Raw genomic sequence first — 18,651 nt, 5'->3', positions numbered from 1 at the left:
CCGTGGTAATCTAAGGTAGGTTCCTGTTCTGATACTAAATCTCGATTTCTCTTATTGTACCAGTTCAGGTTCTGTCCAAACTCCAGCGTTTAATAGTCTCTAACTTCTCCACAGTAGACATCACGGAGGTGGCCGATCTTCTCAGGATGTCAACTTTGCACCTTGATCCTTCTCCTTCTTCTCAGGTGATTTTGGTGACTCTTCTTCCTCGGTAACAGGTGAGTTTCGATGACTGGCAGATTGGTCTAGAGTGTTAAATTAATATCTATGCAACTTGTTCCATGTGTTTCCATCATGGAGAAGATTCTTCCCTGGTTTTTCCATGTTGTCCTCATCCTGCCTCATTTCACCTAAATATTAATGTGTCCTATGGACTCCATCTTCTTACATTTTTATTGACAGGATTCCAGAAGTATAAAATATCAGATGGTAATGTTGAACGCGAGCACTTTCCACCCGGACTACTTCCTCCTTACGGGAATCCCCGGTCTGGAGGAATCCCATCTCCTGCTCTCCATCCCATTCTGTATCATGTACGCCATGGATCTTATTGGAAACTCCATTTTGATTTTCGTCATTGGAAGAAACGAGGCTCTCCATCAGCCCATGTACCTGTTCCTGGTGATGCTGGCCACCTGTGACATCCTCCTGAGCTCCACCACCGTGCCCAAGACTCTCTGCATCTTCTGGTTTAATTCTCATCTAATTACCTTTAATGGTTGCCTTGTCCAAATCTTCTTTATTCATTTCAATTTTGGGACGGAGTCCGCCATCTTGGTGAGCATGGCTTATGATCGATATTATGCCATTTGCTGCCCTTTAACGTACTCCTCTACCCTCACTGGATCGGTTATTAGGAGGATAATATTTTTTGCCCTTCTCAGAAGTTTTTCCATCATTACTCCATTTGTTTTCCTACTTTACAGATTGCCGTATGAAGGCAGCAATGTAATAGAGCACACATATTGTGAGCACATGTCCATGGCCAAGCTGGCTACTGCCGATATACTGGTCAATGTGGTCTATGGGCTCGTCATAGCGGCTAGTGCCACTGGCGTAGACTTGATCCTCATTGTTGTTTCATATGTTGTTATTATCAGGGCTGTTCTACAACTCCAATCCTCAGAGGCTCGTCTCAAGGCCTTCAATACGTGCGTGTCTCATGTCTGTGTTATCATTCTCTTCTATATACCGGCCTTCTTTTCATTCATTATCCATAGAATTGGCCACAAATACATTTCTCCCCAGTTCCACATCCTCTTGGCCAATCTCTATGTTATCGTCCCATCAATGATGAACCCAATTATCTATGGAGTGAAGACCAGAGAGATCAGACAGCGGGTGGTGGCCATGTTCTGTAAAGTATTTATCGGAGATCGATGTAAGAGACAGTATCTGAGGACTATGAGACTGTCGTAGACCAACATGGACCTCAGATTAGATGAATCTTCACAATCTACAACTCAAGTGGAATATATTACTGAGCTTTTCTAGGTGGATGCTTTCCTGAAACGGAAAGTACTTGCAAGCAGCATAATACAAAGAATAGCAGGTTTACCCAGAATCCTTTGCAGTAGGCGGAGCTATGCAAATCATCTCTTTCCACCCCTGTCTAATCCACAGCGCTTGGAACCGCCAAGCGTGCAATGCTGCGGATTAGTTTCTAAATTTACACAGCCAACCAATTCCTACCTGTGGACACGTGTTTCGGGCTTTAGGCCCTCATCAGCACAGGGCTGGAATTGGTTGGCTGTATGGAGTGGGGCTCGGTGAGCAAGCGATACATACATGCTAGCCACCTTAGGGAGAGACCCAAGTTGGGCTAAATGTAGCGGGACGAAAGAGACCGAAAAGCCCTCTACTTAAAGGAAATACATAGTGGATGCTTTCCTGAAACGGAAAGTACTTGCAAGCAGCATAATACAAAGAATAGCAGGTTTACCCAGAATCCTTTGCAGTAGGCGGAGCTATGCAAATCATCTCTTTCCACCCCTGTCTAATCCACAGCGCTTGGAACCGCCAAGCGTGCAATGCTGCGGATTAGTTTCTAAATTTACACAGCCAACCAATTCCTACCTGTGGACACGTGTTTCGGGCTTTAGGCCCTCATCAGCACAGGGCTGGAATTGGTTGGCTGTATGGAGTGGGGCTCGGTGAGCAAGCGATACATACATGCTAGCCACCTTAGGGAGAGACCCAAGTTGGGCTAAATGTAGCGGGACGAAAGAGACCGAAAAGCCCTCTACTTAAAGGAAATACATAGTGGATGCTTTCCTGAAACGGAAAGTACTTGCAAGCAGCATAATACAAAGAATAGCAGGTTTACCCAGAATCCTTTGCAGTAGGCGGAGCTATGCAAATCATCTCTTTCCACCCCTGTCTAATCCACAGCGCTTGGAACCGCCAAGCGTGCAATGCTGCGGATTAGTTTCTAAATTTACACAGCCAACCAATTCCTACCTGTGGACACGTGTTTCGGGCTTTAGGCCCTCATCAGCACAGGGCTGGAATTGGTTGGCTGTATGGAGTGGGGCTCGGTGAGCAAGCGATACATACATGCTAGCCACCTTAGGGAGAGACCCAAGTTGGGCTAAATGTAGCGGGACGAAAGAGACCGAAAAGCCCTCTACTTAAAGGAAATACATAGTGGATGCTTTCCTGAAACGGAAAGTACTTGCAAGCAGCATAATACAAAGAATAGCAGGTTTACCCAGAATCCTTTGCAGTAGGCGGAGCTATGCAAATCATCTCTTTCCACCCCTGTCTAATCCACAGCGCTTGGAACCGCCAAGCGTGCAATGCTGCGGATTAGTTTCTAAATTTACACAGCCAACCAATTCCTACCTGTGGACACGTGTTTCGGGCTTTAGGCCCTCATCAGCACAGGGCTGGAATTGGTTGGCTGTATGGAGTGGGGCTCGGTGAGCAAGCGATACATACATGCTAGCCACCTTAGGGAGAGACCCAAGTTGGGCTAAATGTAGCGGGACGAAAGAGACCGAAAAGCCCTCTACTTAAAGGAAATACATAGTGGATGCTTTCCTGAAACGGAAAGTACTTGCAAGCAGCATAATACAAAGAATAGCAGGTTTACCCAGAATCCTTTGCAGTAGGCGGAGCTATGCAAATCATCTCTTTCCACCCCTGTCTAATCCACAGCGCTTGGAACCGCCAAGCGTGCAATGCTGCGGATTAGTTTCTAAATTTACACAGCCAACCAATTCCTACCTGTGGACACGTGTTTCGGGCTTTAGGCCCTCATCAGCACAGGGCTGGAATTGGTTGGCTGTATGGAGTGGGGCTCGGTGAGCAAGCGATACATACATGCTAGCCACCTTAGGGAGAGACCCAAGTTGGGCTAAATGTAGCGGGACGAAAGAGACCGAAAAGCCCTCTACTTAAAGGAAATACATAGTGGATGCTTTCCTGAAACGGAAAGTACTTGCAAGCAGCATAATACAAAGAATAGCAGGTTTACCCAGAATCCTTTGCAGTAGGCGGAGCTATGCAAATCATCTCTTTCCACCCCTGTCTAATCCACAGCGCTTGGAACCGCCAAGCGTGCAATGCTGCGGATTAGTTTCTAAATTTACACAGCCAACCAATTCCTACCTGTGGACACGTGTTTCGGGCTTTAGGCCCTCATCAGCACAGGGCTGGAATTGGTTGGCTGTATGGAGTGGGGCTCGGTGAGCAAGCGATACATACATGCTAGCCACCTTAGGGAGAGACCCAAGTTGGGCTAAATGTAGCGGGACGAAAGAGACCGAAAAGCCCTCTACTTAAAGGAAATACATAGTGGATGCTTTCCTGAAACGGAAAGTACTTGCAAGCAGCATAATACAAAGAATAGCAGGTTTACCCAGAATCCTTTGCAGTAGGCGGAGCTATGCAAATCATCTCTTTCCACCCCTGTCCTTTAAGTAGAGGGCTTTTCGGTCTCTTTCGTCCCGCTACATTTAGCCCAACTTGGGTCTCTCCCTAAGGTGGCTAGCATGTATGTGAGCTTTTCTAGGATTTTGAATTTTTTTTTAATAAAACTAATGAAACTTTTGACCATAGGAATTGTCTGGTATTAATTAGAGTGGGACTAAGCAGCATTATCAGACACAGCCATGGACTGAAAGGCATTGTTGTGGGTGGGGAAAAAAAGAGAAAAAAATAAAAGCATATTATTTTTTTTCTAGTTTTGGACAACCTCTTTAGCTAACTTGTTCTCCTTGGTTTTGGGTTATTAATGAGCATCTAAGCTGATACTGAAAATAGTGCTGTACTATGTATTGTGCTAGCTATAAAACGCATACTCGCCTATTATATGTTTCACATGATTGGAAAAGATTCTGATAGAGATGAAGAACATTCTGGACACGTGTCACTGAAAAGCACCATCGGAGGACTGATGTAAGGACAGCGCCATGTAACTGAGATGCTGATCACTTAGGAGTAGAGATGAGCGACTTTTACTTTTTTTTAGGATTGAGTCGGGTTTCGCGAAACCCGACTTTGTCAAAAGTCGGGTCGGGTGAAATCAGACGATTATTGCAAAAAGTCGGGGGCCGAACGAAACACGAAACCCAATGCATGTCAATGGGGAATCAAAGTCGGCAGTGAGTGGAGGACAGGAAAACACCCACAGTGCCCATTTTAATGCCAAAAACATAAATTCTTATTACTTAAGCTTGTCAATCTTAATTTACTTTATAATAATAGCTAGGCATTGAAAACAGGGGGTCATTTGGCTAAAGTTGTGGGGGGGGGTAGGGCTGGCTCAAGATTTTCGTGGGCCCAGGAAACGCAGAATACGTCACGGCGGTGGAGCTGGGAGAGGTAAGTATTTCAACATTGCAAGTGCTGTGATCCTGAGCAAGCAGGGGGGGCCCACTCGTTGGCATTGGCACAGGGCCCCTCATAGTACGGTGGTGTGTTTGACGGCGGGTGGCGCCTCCCACTGCCAGAGACACTCTTGTGTACTATGAGGGGCCCTGTGCCAGTGACGTCGCCAATGAGTATTCCCCCCCCCCACCTGATGAAGGAACCTGCACTATCATCTGCACCTTCCTCTTTGTCCCCGTGTAAGGTGGTATAGTATGCGGGAAGGGGAACCTGACTTTCAGCAGGGTCAGATTCAGGCTGTGTAGAGTGCACAGGGAATGTTGCGTTATGGGTCAATGTACCAGCAGACTCATCTATCACTGGCTGGGCAATAGGCAGGATGAGGAGGAAACACAGATATAGGCCCAAATAATAAAGTGGGCTAAATGCAGTTCAAAATTGGTAACAGGACTAAACCGGCGGCCTAGCTTTGTTCAGTGGAGGACAACTGTAATGAGTGGCGCAGACACAGTTAGTTGTTGTGAGTTCCGTTCTGGAGCTCCCTCCTGTGGTTGCTAATGGTATTTTTGTGGGTTCTGCCCTTGGGCTCCCTCTGGTGGTTTCGAGTGGAACTGCTGCTCTGTTAGGTAGCTGTAGCAGCTGCCTTCACTAATCGCCTAGCCTGGGTTTGCTATTTAAACCTGCTCTGGGCTTTAGTTCATGCCTGCTGTCAATGTTCTTGGTTGGACTTGATTCTTTCCTTGGATTTCTCATATAGCCAGTCCTTGTCTGCAAAAGATAAGTTTTTGCTTGTATTTGTTTGTCCATTTGTTTGGACTCTATTGCTCTGCATTTTTGTCTCTTTTTGTCCAGCTTGTCACTATGTCTTATTCAGGCTAGCTGGAAGCTCTGGGAAAGCAGATTTGCCCCTCCACACTGTGAGTCGGTGTGGAGTTCATTTTTGTAAACTCTGCGTGGATTTTGTAGTTTTTAATACTGACCGCACAGTATCCTTTGCTTTCTGTCTATCTAGTTTAGTTTTGGCCTCCCTTTGCTGAATTCTGATTTCATTTCTATGTACGTCATTTCCCTCTCCTATCACAGTCAATATTTGTGGGGGGCTGTCTTTCCTTTTGGGGGTTTCTCTGAGGCAAGATAGTTTTCTATTTCCTTCTTTAGGGGTAGTTATATCTTAGGCTGTGAAGAGGTGTCTAGGGAGTGTCAGGAACATTCCACGGCTATTTCTAGTTGTGTTGTTAGGATTAGGGACTGCGGTCAGTAGAGATACCACCTTCTCAGAGCTCGTTCCATGTTGCGTTTTTTTCGCCACCAGGTTATTTCAGTGTGGCCTCTTAACCACCATGTCATAACAGTTAGTAGGCCCAAAATAAAAAAGTAGGCTAAATGCAGTTCAAAATTGGTAACAGGACTAAACCAGCGGCATAGCTTTCTTCAGTGGAGGACAGCTGTAATAAGTGGCGCAGACACAGTAGGCTGTTATGATCTGGTGGTTAGGACAAATAGTGGACCTGGTAGTTAGAGCACCAGGAAAGACCTGATAGTACATTAACACAGGACAAGCTCTGGGAAGTGGAACCTCTGCTGACCGCAATCCCTAATCCTATCACGCACACTAGAAATAGCCGTGGAGCGCTCCTATCATGACCTAGGCGCCTCGTCACAGCCTCAGAACTAGCTAGCCCTAGAGAAAGGAAAAAATAAGCCTATCTTGCCTCAGAGAAAATTCCCCAAAGGAAAAGGCAGCCCCCCACATATATTGATTGTGAGTAAGATGAAATCACAAACACAGAGATGAAATAGATTTAGCAAAGAGAGGCCCGACTTACTAAACAGTCAGAAGATAGGAAAGGTCACTTTGCAGTCAGCACAAAACCCTACAAAAGCCACACAGAGAGTGCAGGGAAAAATACCTTCCGCACCGACAAACGGAGCGGAGGCGCCCCTCTGCGTCCCAGAGCTTCCAGCAAGCAAGGCAAAATTCACATAAGCATGCTGGACAGAAAAAATAGCAAACAAGAAAAAAGCAAAGCGAAACTTAGCTTCTGCTGGAGGAAACAGGTAACCAGAAAGATCCAGGAGCGAACTAGACCAATGCTACAGCATTGACAGCTGGCATGGGGCAAAGATCCAAGTGGAGTTAAATAGAGCAGCCCACTAACGAATTAGCCTCGTCACCTGTGGAAGGAAACTCAGAAACACCCACAGGCACCAGAGAAAGTCCATGGACAAAACCAGCCGAAGTACCATTCATGACCACAGGAGGGAGCCCGAAAACAGAATTCACAACAGTACCCCCCCCCTTGAGGAGGGGTCACCGAACCCTCACGAGAGCCCCCAGGCCGACCAGGATGAGCCAAATGAAAGGCACGAACCAGATCGGCCGCATGAACATCAGAGGCAAAAACCCAGGAATTATCCTCCTGACCATAACCCTTCCACTTGACCAAGTACTGGAGTTTCCGTCTCGAAATACGAGAATCCAAAATCTTCTCCACCACATACTCCAACTCCCCCTCAACCAACACCGGAGCAGGAGGGTCAACGGATGGAACCACAGGCGCCACGTATCTCCGCAATAACGACCTATGGAACACATTATGGATGGCAAAAGAATCTGGAAGGGCCAAACGAAATGACACAGGATTGATAACCTCAGAAATTTTATACGGACCAATGAAACGAGGCTTAAACTTAGGAGAGGAAACCTTCATAGGAACATAACGAGACGACAACCAAACTAAATCCCCAACACGAAGACGGGGACCCACACAGCGCCGGCGGTTAGCGAAACGTTGAGCCTTCTCCTGGGACAATGGCAAATTGTCCACCACATGAGTCCAAATCTGCTGCAACCTATTCACCACAGTATCTACACCAGGACAGTCCGAAGACTCAACCTGCCCTGAAGAGAAACGAGGATGGAAACCAGAATTGCAGAAAAACGGCGAAACCAAAGTAGCCGAGCTGGCCCGATTATTAAGGGCAAACTCAGCCATCGGCAAAAAGGACACCCAATCATCCTGATCAGCAGAAACAAAGCATCTCAGATATGTTTCCAACATCTGATTAGTTCGTTCGGTTTGGCCATTTGTCTGAGGATGGAAAGCCGAGGAAAAAGACAAATCAATGCCCATCCTAGCACAAAAGGATCGCCAAAACCTCGAAACAAACTGGGAACCTCTGTCAGAAACGATGTTCTCCGGAATGCCATGTAAACGAACCACATGCTGGAAAAACAATGGCACCAAATCAGAGGAGGAAGGCAATTTAGACAAGGGTACCAAATGGACCATCTTAGAAAAGCGATCACAAACCACCCAAATGACTGACATCTTTTGAGAGACAGGGAGATCCGAAATAACATCCATAGAAATATGCGTCCAGGGCGTCTTCGGGACCGGCAAGGGCAAAAGCAACCCACTGGCACGAGAACAGCAGGGCTTAGCCCGAGCACAAGTCCCACAGGACTGCACAAAAGAACGCACATCCCGTGACAAAGAAGGCCACCAAAAGGATCTAGCCACCAAATCTCTGGTACCAAAGATTCCAGGATGACCAGCCAATACTGAACAATGAATCTCCGAGATAACTCTGCTAGTCCATTTATCAGGGACAAACAGTTTCTCTGCTGGGCAACGGTCAGGTCTATCAGCCTGAAATTTTTGCAGCACCCGCCGCAAATCAGGGGAGATGGCAGACAAAATTATCCCCTCTTTGAGAATACCTGCAAGCTCAGAAACACCCGGAGAGTCAGGCACAAAACTCCTTGACAGGGCATCAGCCTTCAAATTCTTAGAGCCCGGAAGGTACGAAACCACAAAATCAAAACGGGAGAAAAATAACGCCCATCAAGCCTGTCTCGGATTCAACCGTTTGGCAGACTCAAGATAAGTCAAATTTTTGTGATCTGTCAAGACCACCACGCGATGCTTGGCTCCTTCAAGCCAAAGACGCCACTCCTCGAATGCCCACTTCATGGCCAACAATTCTCGATTACTAACATCATAATTGCGCTCAGCAGGCGAAAACTTTCTAGAAAAGAAAGCACATGGCTTCATTCCCGAGCCATCAGAACTTCTTTGCGACAAACACAGAGATGAAATAGATTTAGCAAAGAGAGGCCCGACTTACTAAACAGACAGAAGATAGGAAAGGTCACTTTGCAGTCAGCACAAAAGCCACACAGAGAGTGCAGGGAAAAATACCTTCCGCACCGACTAACGGAGCGGAGGCGCCCCTCTGCGTCCCAGAGCTTCCAGCAAGCAAGGCAAGATTCACATAAGCATGCTGGACAGAAAAAATAGCAAACAAGAAAAAAGCAAAGCGAAACTTAGCTTCTGCTGGAGGAAACAGGTAACCAGAAAGATCCAGGAGCGAACTAGACCAATGCTACAACATTGACAGCTGGCATGGGGCAAAGATCTAAGTGGAGTTAAATAGAGCAGCCCACTAACGAATTAGCCTCGTCACCTGTGGAAGGAAACTCAGAAACACCCACAGGCACCAGAGAAAGTCCATGGACAGAACCAGCCGAAGTACCATTCATGACCACAGGAGGGAGCCCGAAAACAGAATTCACAACAGTAGGCCCAAAATAAAAAAGTAGGCTAAATGCAGTTCAAAATTGGTAACAGGACTAAACAGGCGGCATAGCTAGGTACAGGGGTGGGCTCCTCTGCTGAGTAGCAGACATTGGTAGTAGGCACAAAGTATTAACTGGTCTAAATGGAGGCCAGGGACCCTGTATATTTTAACTATCATCTATCATTTCAACAAATTTGTATTGGCAGTGCCATTGAAGGATTTAACAGCACAGACTACACATTGATGGAGCAGGGAGAGGTAAGTATTGCCAGTGGTAGAGCACTGTTCGAGCTGGGGGGGACACTCTCTCGTGGGCGGCGGTACTGGCACAGGGCCCCTCATATTACGACGGTGTGTCTGACGTTGTTTGTGCACCACCACCATCAGAGACACTTCATTGTACTATGAGGGACCCTGTGCCAGTGCCGTCGCCCAAGAGTGGGCACACCCACCTGTCCAGGCAAACGGCACTCACACGGGTGCTTGCGCCAGGTGGTGACCACGGCCCTGTGGGGGGAGTCAGACAATTTAGGGAGGAATAAAAATGGCCTATGGTGGACATTCAGCAGCTGCAAATGGCGGATTTGGAGAAGTCAGTAAGAGGAGGCCAAAAGCAAGACATTTTTCAGGCAAGCTACGTGTCAGCAGGAGAAGGTGGGGCAAAATAATTTGAAATCCATGATTGGTTCATTTTAATGAAGGTTAGATCATCTACATTTTGGGTAGCCAGATGAGTCCTTTTTTCGGTCAGTATTGAACCAGCAGCACTGAATACTCTTTCTGATAGCACACTAGCTGCTGGGCAAGCGAGCTCCTGCAATGCATATTCTGCCAATTCAGGCCAGGTGTCTATTTTAGATGCCCAGTAATCAAAGGGGAATGACCTGTGAGGGAGAACATCGATAAGGGAGGAAAAGTAGTTCGTGACCATACTAGACAAATGCTGTCTCCTGTCACTTTGAATCGATGCAGCAGTACCTGTCGTGTCAGCGGTCATTGCGAAATCACCCCACAACCTGGTCAGAAAACCCCTCTGTCCAACGCCACTTCGGATTTCTGCACCTCTAACACCTCTGCCATGTTGCCCCCTACGGCTTGTGTGAGAACCATCACCGCCGCTGTGTGCTGGGAATGCCTGAACTCTTGTCTACAAGAGTTGCTTGTTTGGTAGCCAATATTTGCTCAAGGTTCTCATGTGGCATGATATTTTGTAATTTTCCTTTGTATCGTGGATCCAGGAGGCAGGCCAACCAGTAATCGTCATCGGTCATCATTTTGATAATGCGAGGGTCCCTTTTTAGGATACGCAAGGCATACTCAGCCATGTGGGCCAATGTTCCAGGTGTCAATTCACTGCTTGTGCTGGGTTGAGGAGCACTTTCTTGCAAATCAACATCACTTGTGTCCCGCAAAAACCCTGTACCTGACCTTGCAATGCCACCAGTTTCTATTGCCCCCTGTGAAGCATCCTCCAACCATAAATATTCATCCCCATCATCATCCTCCTCCTCTTCATCCGCCACCTCGTCCAGGAGAGTTCCCTGAGCAGACAATGGCTGACTGTCATCAATGCTTCCCTCCTCCTCGGCCGCAGACGCCTGCTCCTTAATATGCGTCAAACTTTTCATCAGCAGACGCATTAGGGGGATGCTCATGCTTATGATGGCGTCGTCTGCACTTACCAGCCGTGTGCATTCCTCAAAACACTGAAGGACTTGACAGAGGTCTTGGAGTTTCAACCACTGCACACCAGACAACTCCATGTCTGCCATCCAACTGCCTGCCCATGTATGTGTATCCTCCCACAAATACATGACAGCACCCCTCTGTTCGCACAGCCTCTGAACCATGTGTAGTGTGGAGTTCCACCTTGTTGCAACTTTGATTATTAGGCAATGCTGGGGAAGGTTCAGCGATCGCTGATGGTTCAGCATACGGCTGGAGTGTACGGGCGACCGGCGGATATGCGAGCAAAGTCTTCGCTCTTCGCACCTTCAGGAGCAGGGCTGGTAACTCCAGATAATTTTTGAGGAAGCACTGCACCACCAGGTTCAAGGTGTGAGCCAGGCAAGGTATGTGTTTCAGTTCTGAAAGGGCTATGGCAGCCATAAAATTCCTTCCGTTATCACTGACTACCTTGCCTGCCTCAAGATGTACACTGCCCAGCCATGACTGAGTTTCTTTCTGCAAGAACTCGGACAGAACTTCCGCGGTGTGTCTGTTGTCTCCCAAACACTTCAATTCTAACACAGCCTGCTGACGCTTACAACTAGCTGTTTCATAATGGGACACCTGGTGTGCAACACTGGCAGCTGCGGATGGAGTGGTCATGCGACTGCACTCTGTGGATGAGCTCTCTCTTCTGCTGGAGGACGAAGAGGAGGAGGAGGGGCGAACTCCTACAGCCAACTGTTTCCTACACCGTGGGCTAGGCAGAACTGTCCCACTATGGCTGTCCCCTGTGGACCCTGCATCCACCACATTAACCCAGTGCGCCGTGATGGACACGTAACGTCCCTGGCCATGCCTACTGGTCCATGCATCTGTTGTCAGGTGCACCTTTGTGCTCACAGATTGCCTGAGTGCATGGACGATGCGCTCTTTGACATGCTGGTGGAGGGCTGGGATGGCTTTTCTCGCAAAGAAGAGTCGATTGGGTAGGTCATAGCGTGGTACTGCGTAGGCCATCAGGGCTTTGAAAGCTTCGCTTTCAACCAACCGGTAGGGCATCATCTCTAACGAGATTAGTCTAGCAATGTGGGCGTTCAAACCCTGTGTACGCGGATGAGAGGATGAGTACTTCCTTTTCCTAACTAGAGTCTCTTGTAGGGTGAGCTGGACTGGAGAGCTGGAGATCGTGGAACTAGCGGTGGTGGTGGACATGGCAGATTAAGAGAGGGGTGGTGATGGTATTCTTGATGTTGGCCTACATACAGTGTTTCCTACCAAGAAGCTTGTGATTCCCTGACTGCTTTGGCCTTGCGACGATACCTCCACATTTGCTGCAGGTGGTGTCCTAACCTGTGGGCTTACAGTGAGGGAAGAAATGTAGCGTTGCTGACTACCTTCATTCTGAGCGGGTGCACCAATGGTATGGGACGTTTGGTAGTTAGTCCAGGCTTGCAAGTGCATGCTGGGTAGATGTCTACGCATGCACGTTGTATTTAAATTTTGAAGATTCTTCCCTCTGCTAAAGGCCTTTGAGCATTTCTTACAGATAACTTTGCACTGATCATTCGGATCTTAGTTAAAAAATTGCCACACTGCACTCTTCCTACTATGGAATACCTTTTCAGGCATTGCACGCTGTGCTACTGTCACCGGATGGCCACGCTGTCCTACAACTGATTTTGTTTTTGACAAACGTTTTTGACCGGATACGGGCCTGCCAGAGGACAGCTTTTGCGATGTAGATGGCTGCTGCGGCTCCTCCTCCTCCGCTTCTGAGCTACTGGCAGCGGCACCCTCTTCCCCCAATGGCTGCCAATCTGGGTCAACAACTGGGTCGTCTATCACCTCCTCTTCAATGTCATGTGCACCTTCCTCTGTGTCACCGTGTAAGGTGCTATAGCGTTCGTGATGGGGCACCATAGTCTCATCAGGGTCAGATTCTGGCTCAGTACACTGAGAGGGCAATGTAGTGATCTGAGTCAATGGAACAGCATAATAATCTAGCTGTGGCTGTGCATCTGTGCACTCCATGTCCGATTCATCTTGTAATGGGCAGTTAACAATTTCCCTCTCTAACCCAGGCACAGTATGTGTAAAGAGCTCCATGAAGTAACCTGTAGTGTCGCCTGCAGCATCCTTCACTGTGGCTTGGGTGAAGGACACAAGGAAACGTCTTGTTCCTGACCGGGAGCAGCCACTGACGACTCGCTGCTTTTATATTTTGAACTTTCTGAAGAGGAGGCGAAAGAGCTAGAGGCAGAGTCAGCAAGGAAAGCCAAAACTTTTTCCTGCTGCTCCGGCTTTAAAAGCATTTTCCTACTCCCAGATAAGGAGCCTTCGAGGCCTTGTGTAGCCAGACGATGACGCTGGCTCAACACCTCGAGCCTTAGTTGCTATTGTGCGTTTGCCACTACCACCAGATGCACCACCACCACCATCAGTACCAGCTGGCAACCACCACCCACGGGCTCTTCCACCAGACTTCCACATTTTTGGGAAAATCTAACCAAAATAACAACCGTTATATGGTACTGTAAAACAAGGTAGAAGGTGTATATAAACTTGTTGAGAATTTGAATCTCACTTTTTTGGGGGGAGACTAAACCAACACTCAGGCTCAGTGTATATAACAACACAATGTAAGTGGCAGAACGTGGCTGGAAGATATATGATAAAATACAAGGACTCTAGTACAATTTCAATCTCCCTACAATGATGTCAGGACAAGTATGGCAGCAATAAAAAGGACTGCTGCACACAAAAGTGTGGACAAATAAACAAGAGAACTGTGCAGAAAGGAGCAACAGGATTTTTGCTTTTAAAAAAGCAGTTGGTTTGCACAGCGGCGTACAAACAGCAATGCAGCTATCAGGGAGCCTTATAAAGCAGCCTAATAAGCTACAGAGCTGATGCACAAAAATATAAACTCCACTGTCCCTGCAGAGAAAAGGGGGTGTTGGACAGTGGAAATCGCTAGAGCACAAGCAGTTTTGGGGGTTAATATTCCCTCCCTAACTATATCCCTTCTTCTGATGAAGCGGCAGCAACCTCTCCCTATGCTGAGATCGGCAGAAGTAAGATGGCGGTCGGCGTGCACGCCCCTTTATAGCCCCTGTGACGCCGCAGAAAGCAAGCCAATCACTGTCATGCCCTTCTCTAAGATGGTGGGGACCGAGACCTATGTCATCACGCTGCCCACACTCTGCGTCCACCTTCATTGGATGAAAAATGGCACTGAAAGCGTCATACGAAACGCGACTTTGGTGCGAAGATCGCCGACCTCATGGCCGATCCCACACTCGGATCGAGTTGGGTTTCATGAAACCCGACTTTGCCAAAAGTCGGCGATTTTTGAATTTGTCCGATCCGTTTCGCTCAACCCTAACACTGACATGTGCACAAACCTCATCATCAACTACAAATAACGTCTGACTGCTGGGCATGCCAACAAGGGTTTTACCACCAAGCATTAAGTCTTGTTTGCCAAAGGGATCAAATACTTATTTCTCACTGCAAAATGCAAATACATTTACATAATTTATACAATGTGATTTTCTGGATTTTATTTCTGATATTCTATCTCTCAATGTTAACATTAACGTATCCTTAAATTATAGACTGATCATGTCTTCGTCAGTGGAAAAACTTACAAAATCAGCAAAGGGTCAAATACTTATTTCCCCCACTGTTCATGTAAATGAGATCCCCTCTGTGCATCTTTTTTCAAAGCTATACAAGCCAAACTTTTCCAACCTTTCATCATATGAGCCATGTAATATAGGAGAGGCCTCCATCCTGTGTCCACTCCCATTTCCCTCCTCCATAAAGCAGTTGTTTTCCTGGTCCTGCTGCAGTAACATAGTAACATAGTAACATAGTTAGTAAGGCCGAAAAAAGACATTTGTCCATCCAGTTCAGCCTATATTCCATCATAATAAATACCCAGATCTACGTCCTTCTACAGAACCTAATAATTGTATGATACAATATTGTTCTGCTCCAGGAAGACATCCAGGCCTCTCTTCAACCCCTCGACTGAGTTCGACATCACCACCTCCTCAGGCAAGCAATTCCAGATTCTCACTGCCCTAACAGTAAAGAATCCTCTTCTATGTTGGTGGAAAAACCTTCTCTCCTCCAGATGCAAAGAATGCCCCCTTGTGCCCGTCACCTTCCTTGGTATAAACAGATCCTCAGCGAGATATTTGTATTGTCCCCTTATATACTTATACATGGTTATTAGATCGCCCCTCAGTCGTCTTTTTTCTAGACTAAATAATCCTAATTTCGCTAATCTATCTGGGTATTGTAGTTCTCCCATCCCCTTTATTAATTGTGTTGCCCTCCTTTGTACTCTTTCTAGTTCCATTATATCCTTCCTGAGCACCGGTGCCCAAAACTGGACACAGTACTCCATGTGCGGTCTAACTAGGGATTTGTACAGAGGCAGTATAATGCTCTCATCATGTGTATCCAGACCTCTTTTAATGCACCCCATGATCCTGTTTGCCTTGGCAGCTGCTGCCTGGCACTGGCTGCTCCAGGTAAGTTTATCATTAACTAGGATCCCCAAGTCCTTCTCCCTGTCAGATATACCCAGTGGTTTCCCGTTCAGTGTGTAATGGTGATATTGATTCCTTCTTCCCATGTGTATAACCTTACATTTATCATTGTTAAACCTCATCTGCCACCTTTCAGCCCAAGTTTCCAACTTATCCAGATCCATCTGTAGCAGAATACTATCTTCTCTTGTATTAACTGCTTTACATAGTTTTGTATCATCTGCAAATATCGATATTTTACTGTGTAAACCTTCTACCAGATCATTAATGAATATGTTGAAGAGAACAGGTCCCAATACCGACCCCTGCGGTACCCCACTGGTCACAGCGACCCAGTTAGAGACTATACCATTTATAACCACCCTCTGCTTTCTATCACTAAGCCAGTTACTAACCCATTTACACACAATTTCCCCCAGACCAAGCATTCTCATTTTGTGTACCAACCTCTTGTGCGGCACGGTATCAAACGCTTTGGAAAAATCGAGATATACCACGTCCAATGACTCACCCTGGTCCAGCCTATAGCTTACCTCTTCATAAAAACTGATTAGATTGGTTTGACAGGAGCGATTTCTCATAAACCCATGCTGATATGGAGTTAAACAGTTATTCTCATTGAGATAATCCAGAATAACATCCAGTGATTTCAGTTCTGGGCTAGCATTCCTAATATCAGCCACACAGGCAAATTTACTAGGTTGTGCCAGATCAGGACCTGGCACTCTTCCCTCTACCCCTTCTTGTAACATTTACCCAGCTGCTTACTTCTCTGTCCTGATCTTCCCCACCTCCACCCTCCTCCATATCACTGGCCTCAGCCAGCGCTGGTCAGTGAGCTCTAAAGTCTCCAGGTTTGCAATGCTCCTGAGTGTTGCCAGCTGCACATTTAGATCCATTACCTGGGCTTCCAAACATGTAACTCGCATGCATCGAGTGCAGACATATTCACCCTCAAACGGCTGTTCAAGGCCTGCATACATCCCACAAGATGCACCTGGTGGCATTTTCCATGGAGCACATATTCAATGGGGATAATCGTGCAGAAAAAATTAACAATTGAAGCTAGTAAGGAAAACACCAAACTATGCTCTTGTGTTAAACTATGACATTGTGTTTAACTATGGATTTATCTGCAGCCTCGGACTTAACATCCCTTTCTCCGCTCAGCTGATCTCTGGCACTGACCTTTCTGTGGATCATCACTAAACATTACTAGACCCAGATCTGCAGGACATCATCTGGGGCTTCTGCTTTTAGTAGCCCCCACAGGCTTCAGGAGAGACCACCTTAAGTGGCCCAATTCTGGGTCTGTAGTAAGCATGACTCCTAGGGCATCTTGCAACATACCCACATATTGTCACAAAAAGAGAAAAATAAGAGTGACACAGTCCCTCGTGTTGTGGTTTTTACGAGACTATATTCAGGGTATGCTGCTAAGTGTCACTCATTCAAACACCGCTGGCATAGGACTTTGGGTGCTCCTCTGGAAAACAGACTTCTATCTGCATAATCCTTATGAGAAAGGTAACGAAGGCACTCACCAGTCTTCAGAAAATCGATTCTTTATTAATACCAACTCCAGATAAAACTCATGGCCGGGGGAGAAGGAGCCGAAGCTCGTGTGAGCAGGGGAGGACGACGGCCGTTTCGCACTGTGCCTGCATTATACTATGAGGGATCTCCGGACCCTAGAGCATCAGAAACGGAGGAGCTAGATTCTACACCCCTGTTCTGTTGCTGATGCTCCCACCGGTCATCACTTCAGATGGCTCGGCCTTTGTGTCTTCCGATATTGACTAGGTCCCATGTGGCTGTATGAGGCCCTAGTGAGAACCAGAAGAGCAGAAGATCCAAAGACTGGAGGCCAGAAGATCCGAAGCAAAGAGTGGAGAGACAAAGACAGGTGAGAGACTGGATTAGGACAGGGAAGGGAAGAGTAATATTTTATTTACTTAACCCCCTCCTGTTCTTCTGAAGAATACAGCAATATTGTGGCCATGTGGTTATCATTTTTTGAATAACTTGAATCATGAAAAGAGATTTATGGCAAATCTGAAAATTTTTGTGCAATTTATGACAAATTGAGTAAATGATGAACATCTGTTCATCTGTTGGCTCCATCATTCCACCTGTCCCATCAACTTGCAGGACAGAGATATCCCCCCACGTGTCCCCGAGGGGACGACGAGACAAATCACTTTCCCCAGCGATCGCATGAGATCCAGATGATGAAGGACGGGTGGACTTGAGGAGCAAGATGACATTATTAATGGATGTAACTGACGGGGCCGTGGCCACCTAGAGAAGGCGAGTAGTCACAATGGAATCTTCAGTAATGATATCATTCTACATTACTCTTGTGATATCGTTGCTTTATCTTTCCTCCTTCCACGTTGCGGGATTTATCTTGGAGCAGTAATGGTCATCTCTAACTTTAGTCCTCAGCCTTCGACCTCGGGGTTTTTCCCTTAATAAATGACATCCGAAATCTTGTTTATCCTGTCGGACATTTCCCTGGACGTTCCACAAGTGCAGCAGTAATTCCCAGTGCTCAGAGTTCATGTATAAATGTTCCAGAGCTGGGAGCTCAGCACATCTGCCGGATAAAGCTCTGCACCGAGCATAACGAGCGCCGGAGCCCAGGTGAGTGCCCATAACGAGCACCGGAGCCCAGGTGAGTGCCCATAACGAGCGCCGGAGCCCAGGTGAGTGCACGTCCCCGACAGCAGGGGCCCATGAAGCTGCTGGATAGGGCCACATGCCATCCCGGACTATTGGGCCACAATATATTCGCACACAGGACTCTGACCATTATTGCATTCGCTGGGTTCTTTGTGCCAAAATTGCGTCTATTTTTAACCCTATTTCTCATTTTTTTCTGTTGTGTTCACTGTTTTTGAGAAACTACGGGATATATCTGCAGCCGATTCATTATTTGTGGCTTCTTAAACAATCACAACGTTTGGGGAACAAATGTCCTCCGTTCCTCTCTTCCTCC

At 46.9% G+C, this 18,651-nt stretch overlaps 1 protein-coding gene across 1 annotated transcript; it reads left to right on the top strand.

Annotated features, from left to right (window-relative positions):
• The first annotated feature begins 413 nt into the window (after positions 1–413).
• On the top strand, positions 414–4,101 carry LOC138672396 (olfactory receptor 52Z1P-like). Its single transcript, XM_069760334.1, has 2 exons — positions 414–1,494; positions 4,016–4,101. The coding sequence occupies exon 1, from the start codon at positions 427–429 to the stop codon at positions 1,417–1,419; it is 993 nt and encodes a 330-aa protein (XP_069616435.1). The 5' UTR covers positions 414–426; the 3' UTR covers positions 1,420–1,494; positions 4,016–4,101.
• Positions 4,102–18,651: the final 14,550 nt, after the last annotated feature.

Source organism: Ranitomeya imitator, chromosome 3 (assembly GCF_032444005.1).
Source record: "Ranitomeya imitator isolate aRanImi1 chromosome 3, aRanImi1.pri, whole genome shotgun sequence".
NCBI lineage: Eukaryota > Metazoa > Chordata > Amphibia > Anura > Dendrobatidae > Ranitomeya > Ranitomeya imitator.
The sequence above is the reverse complement of the archived record's forward strand: the minus strand, read 5'-3'. Positions and strand labels throughout refer to the sequence as shown.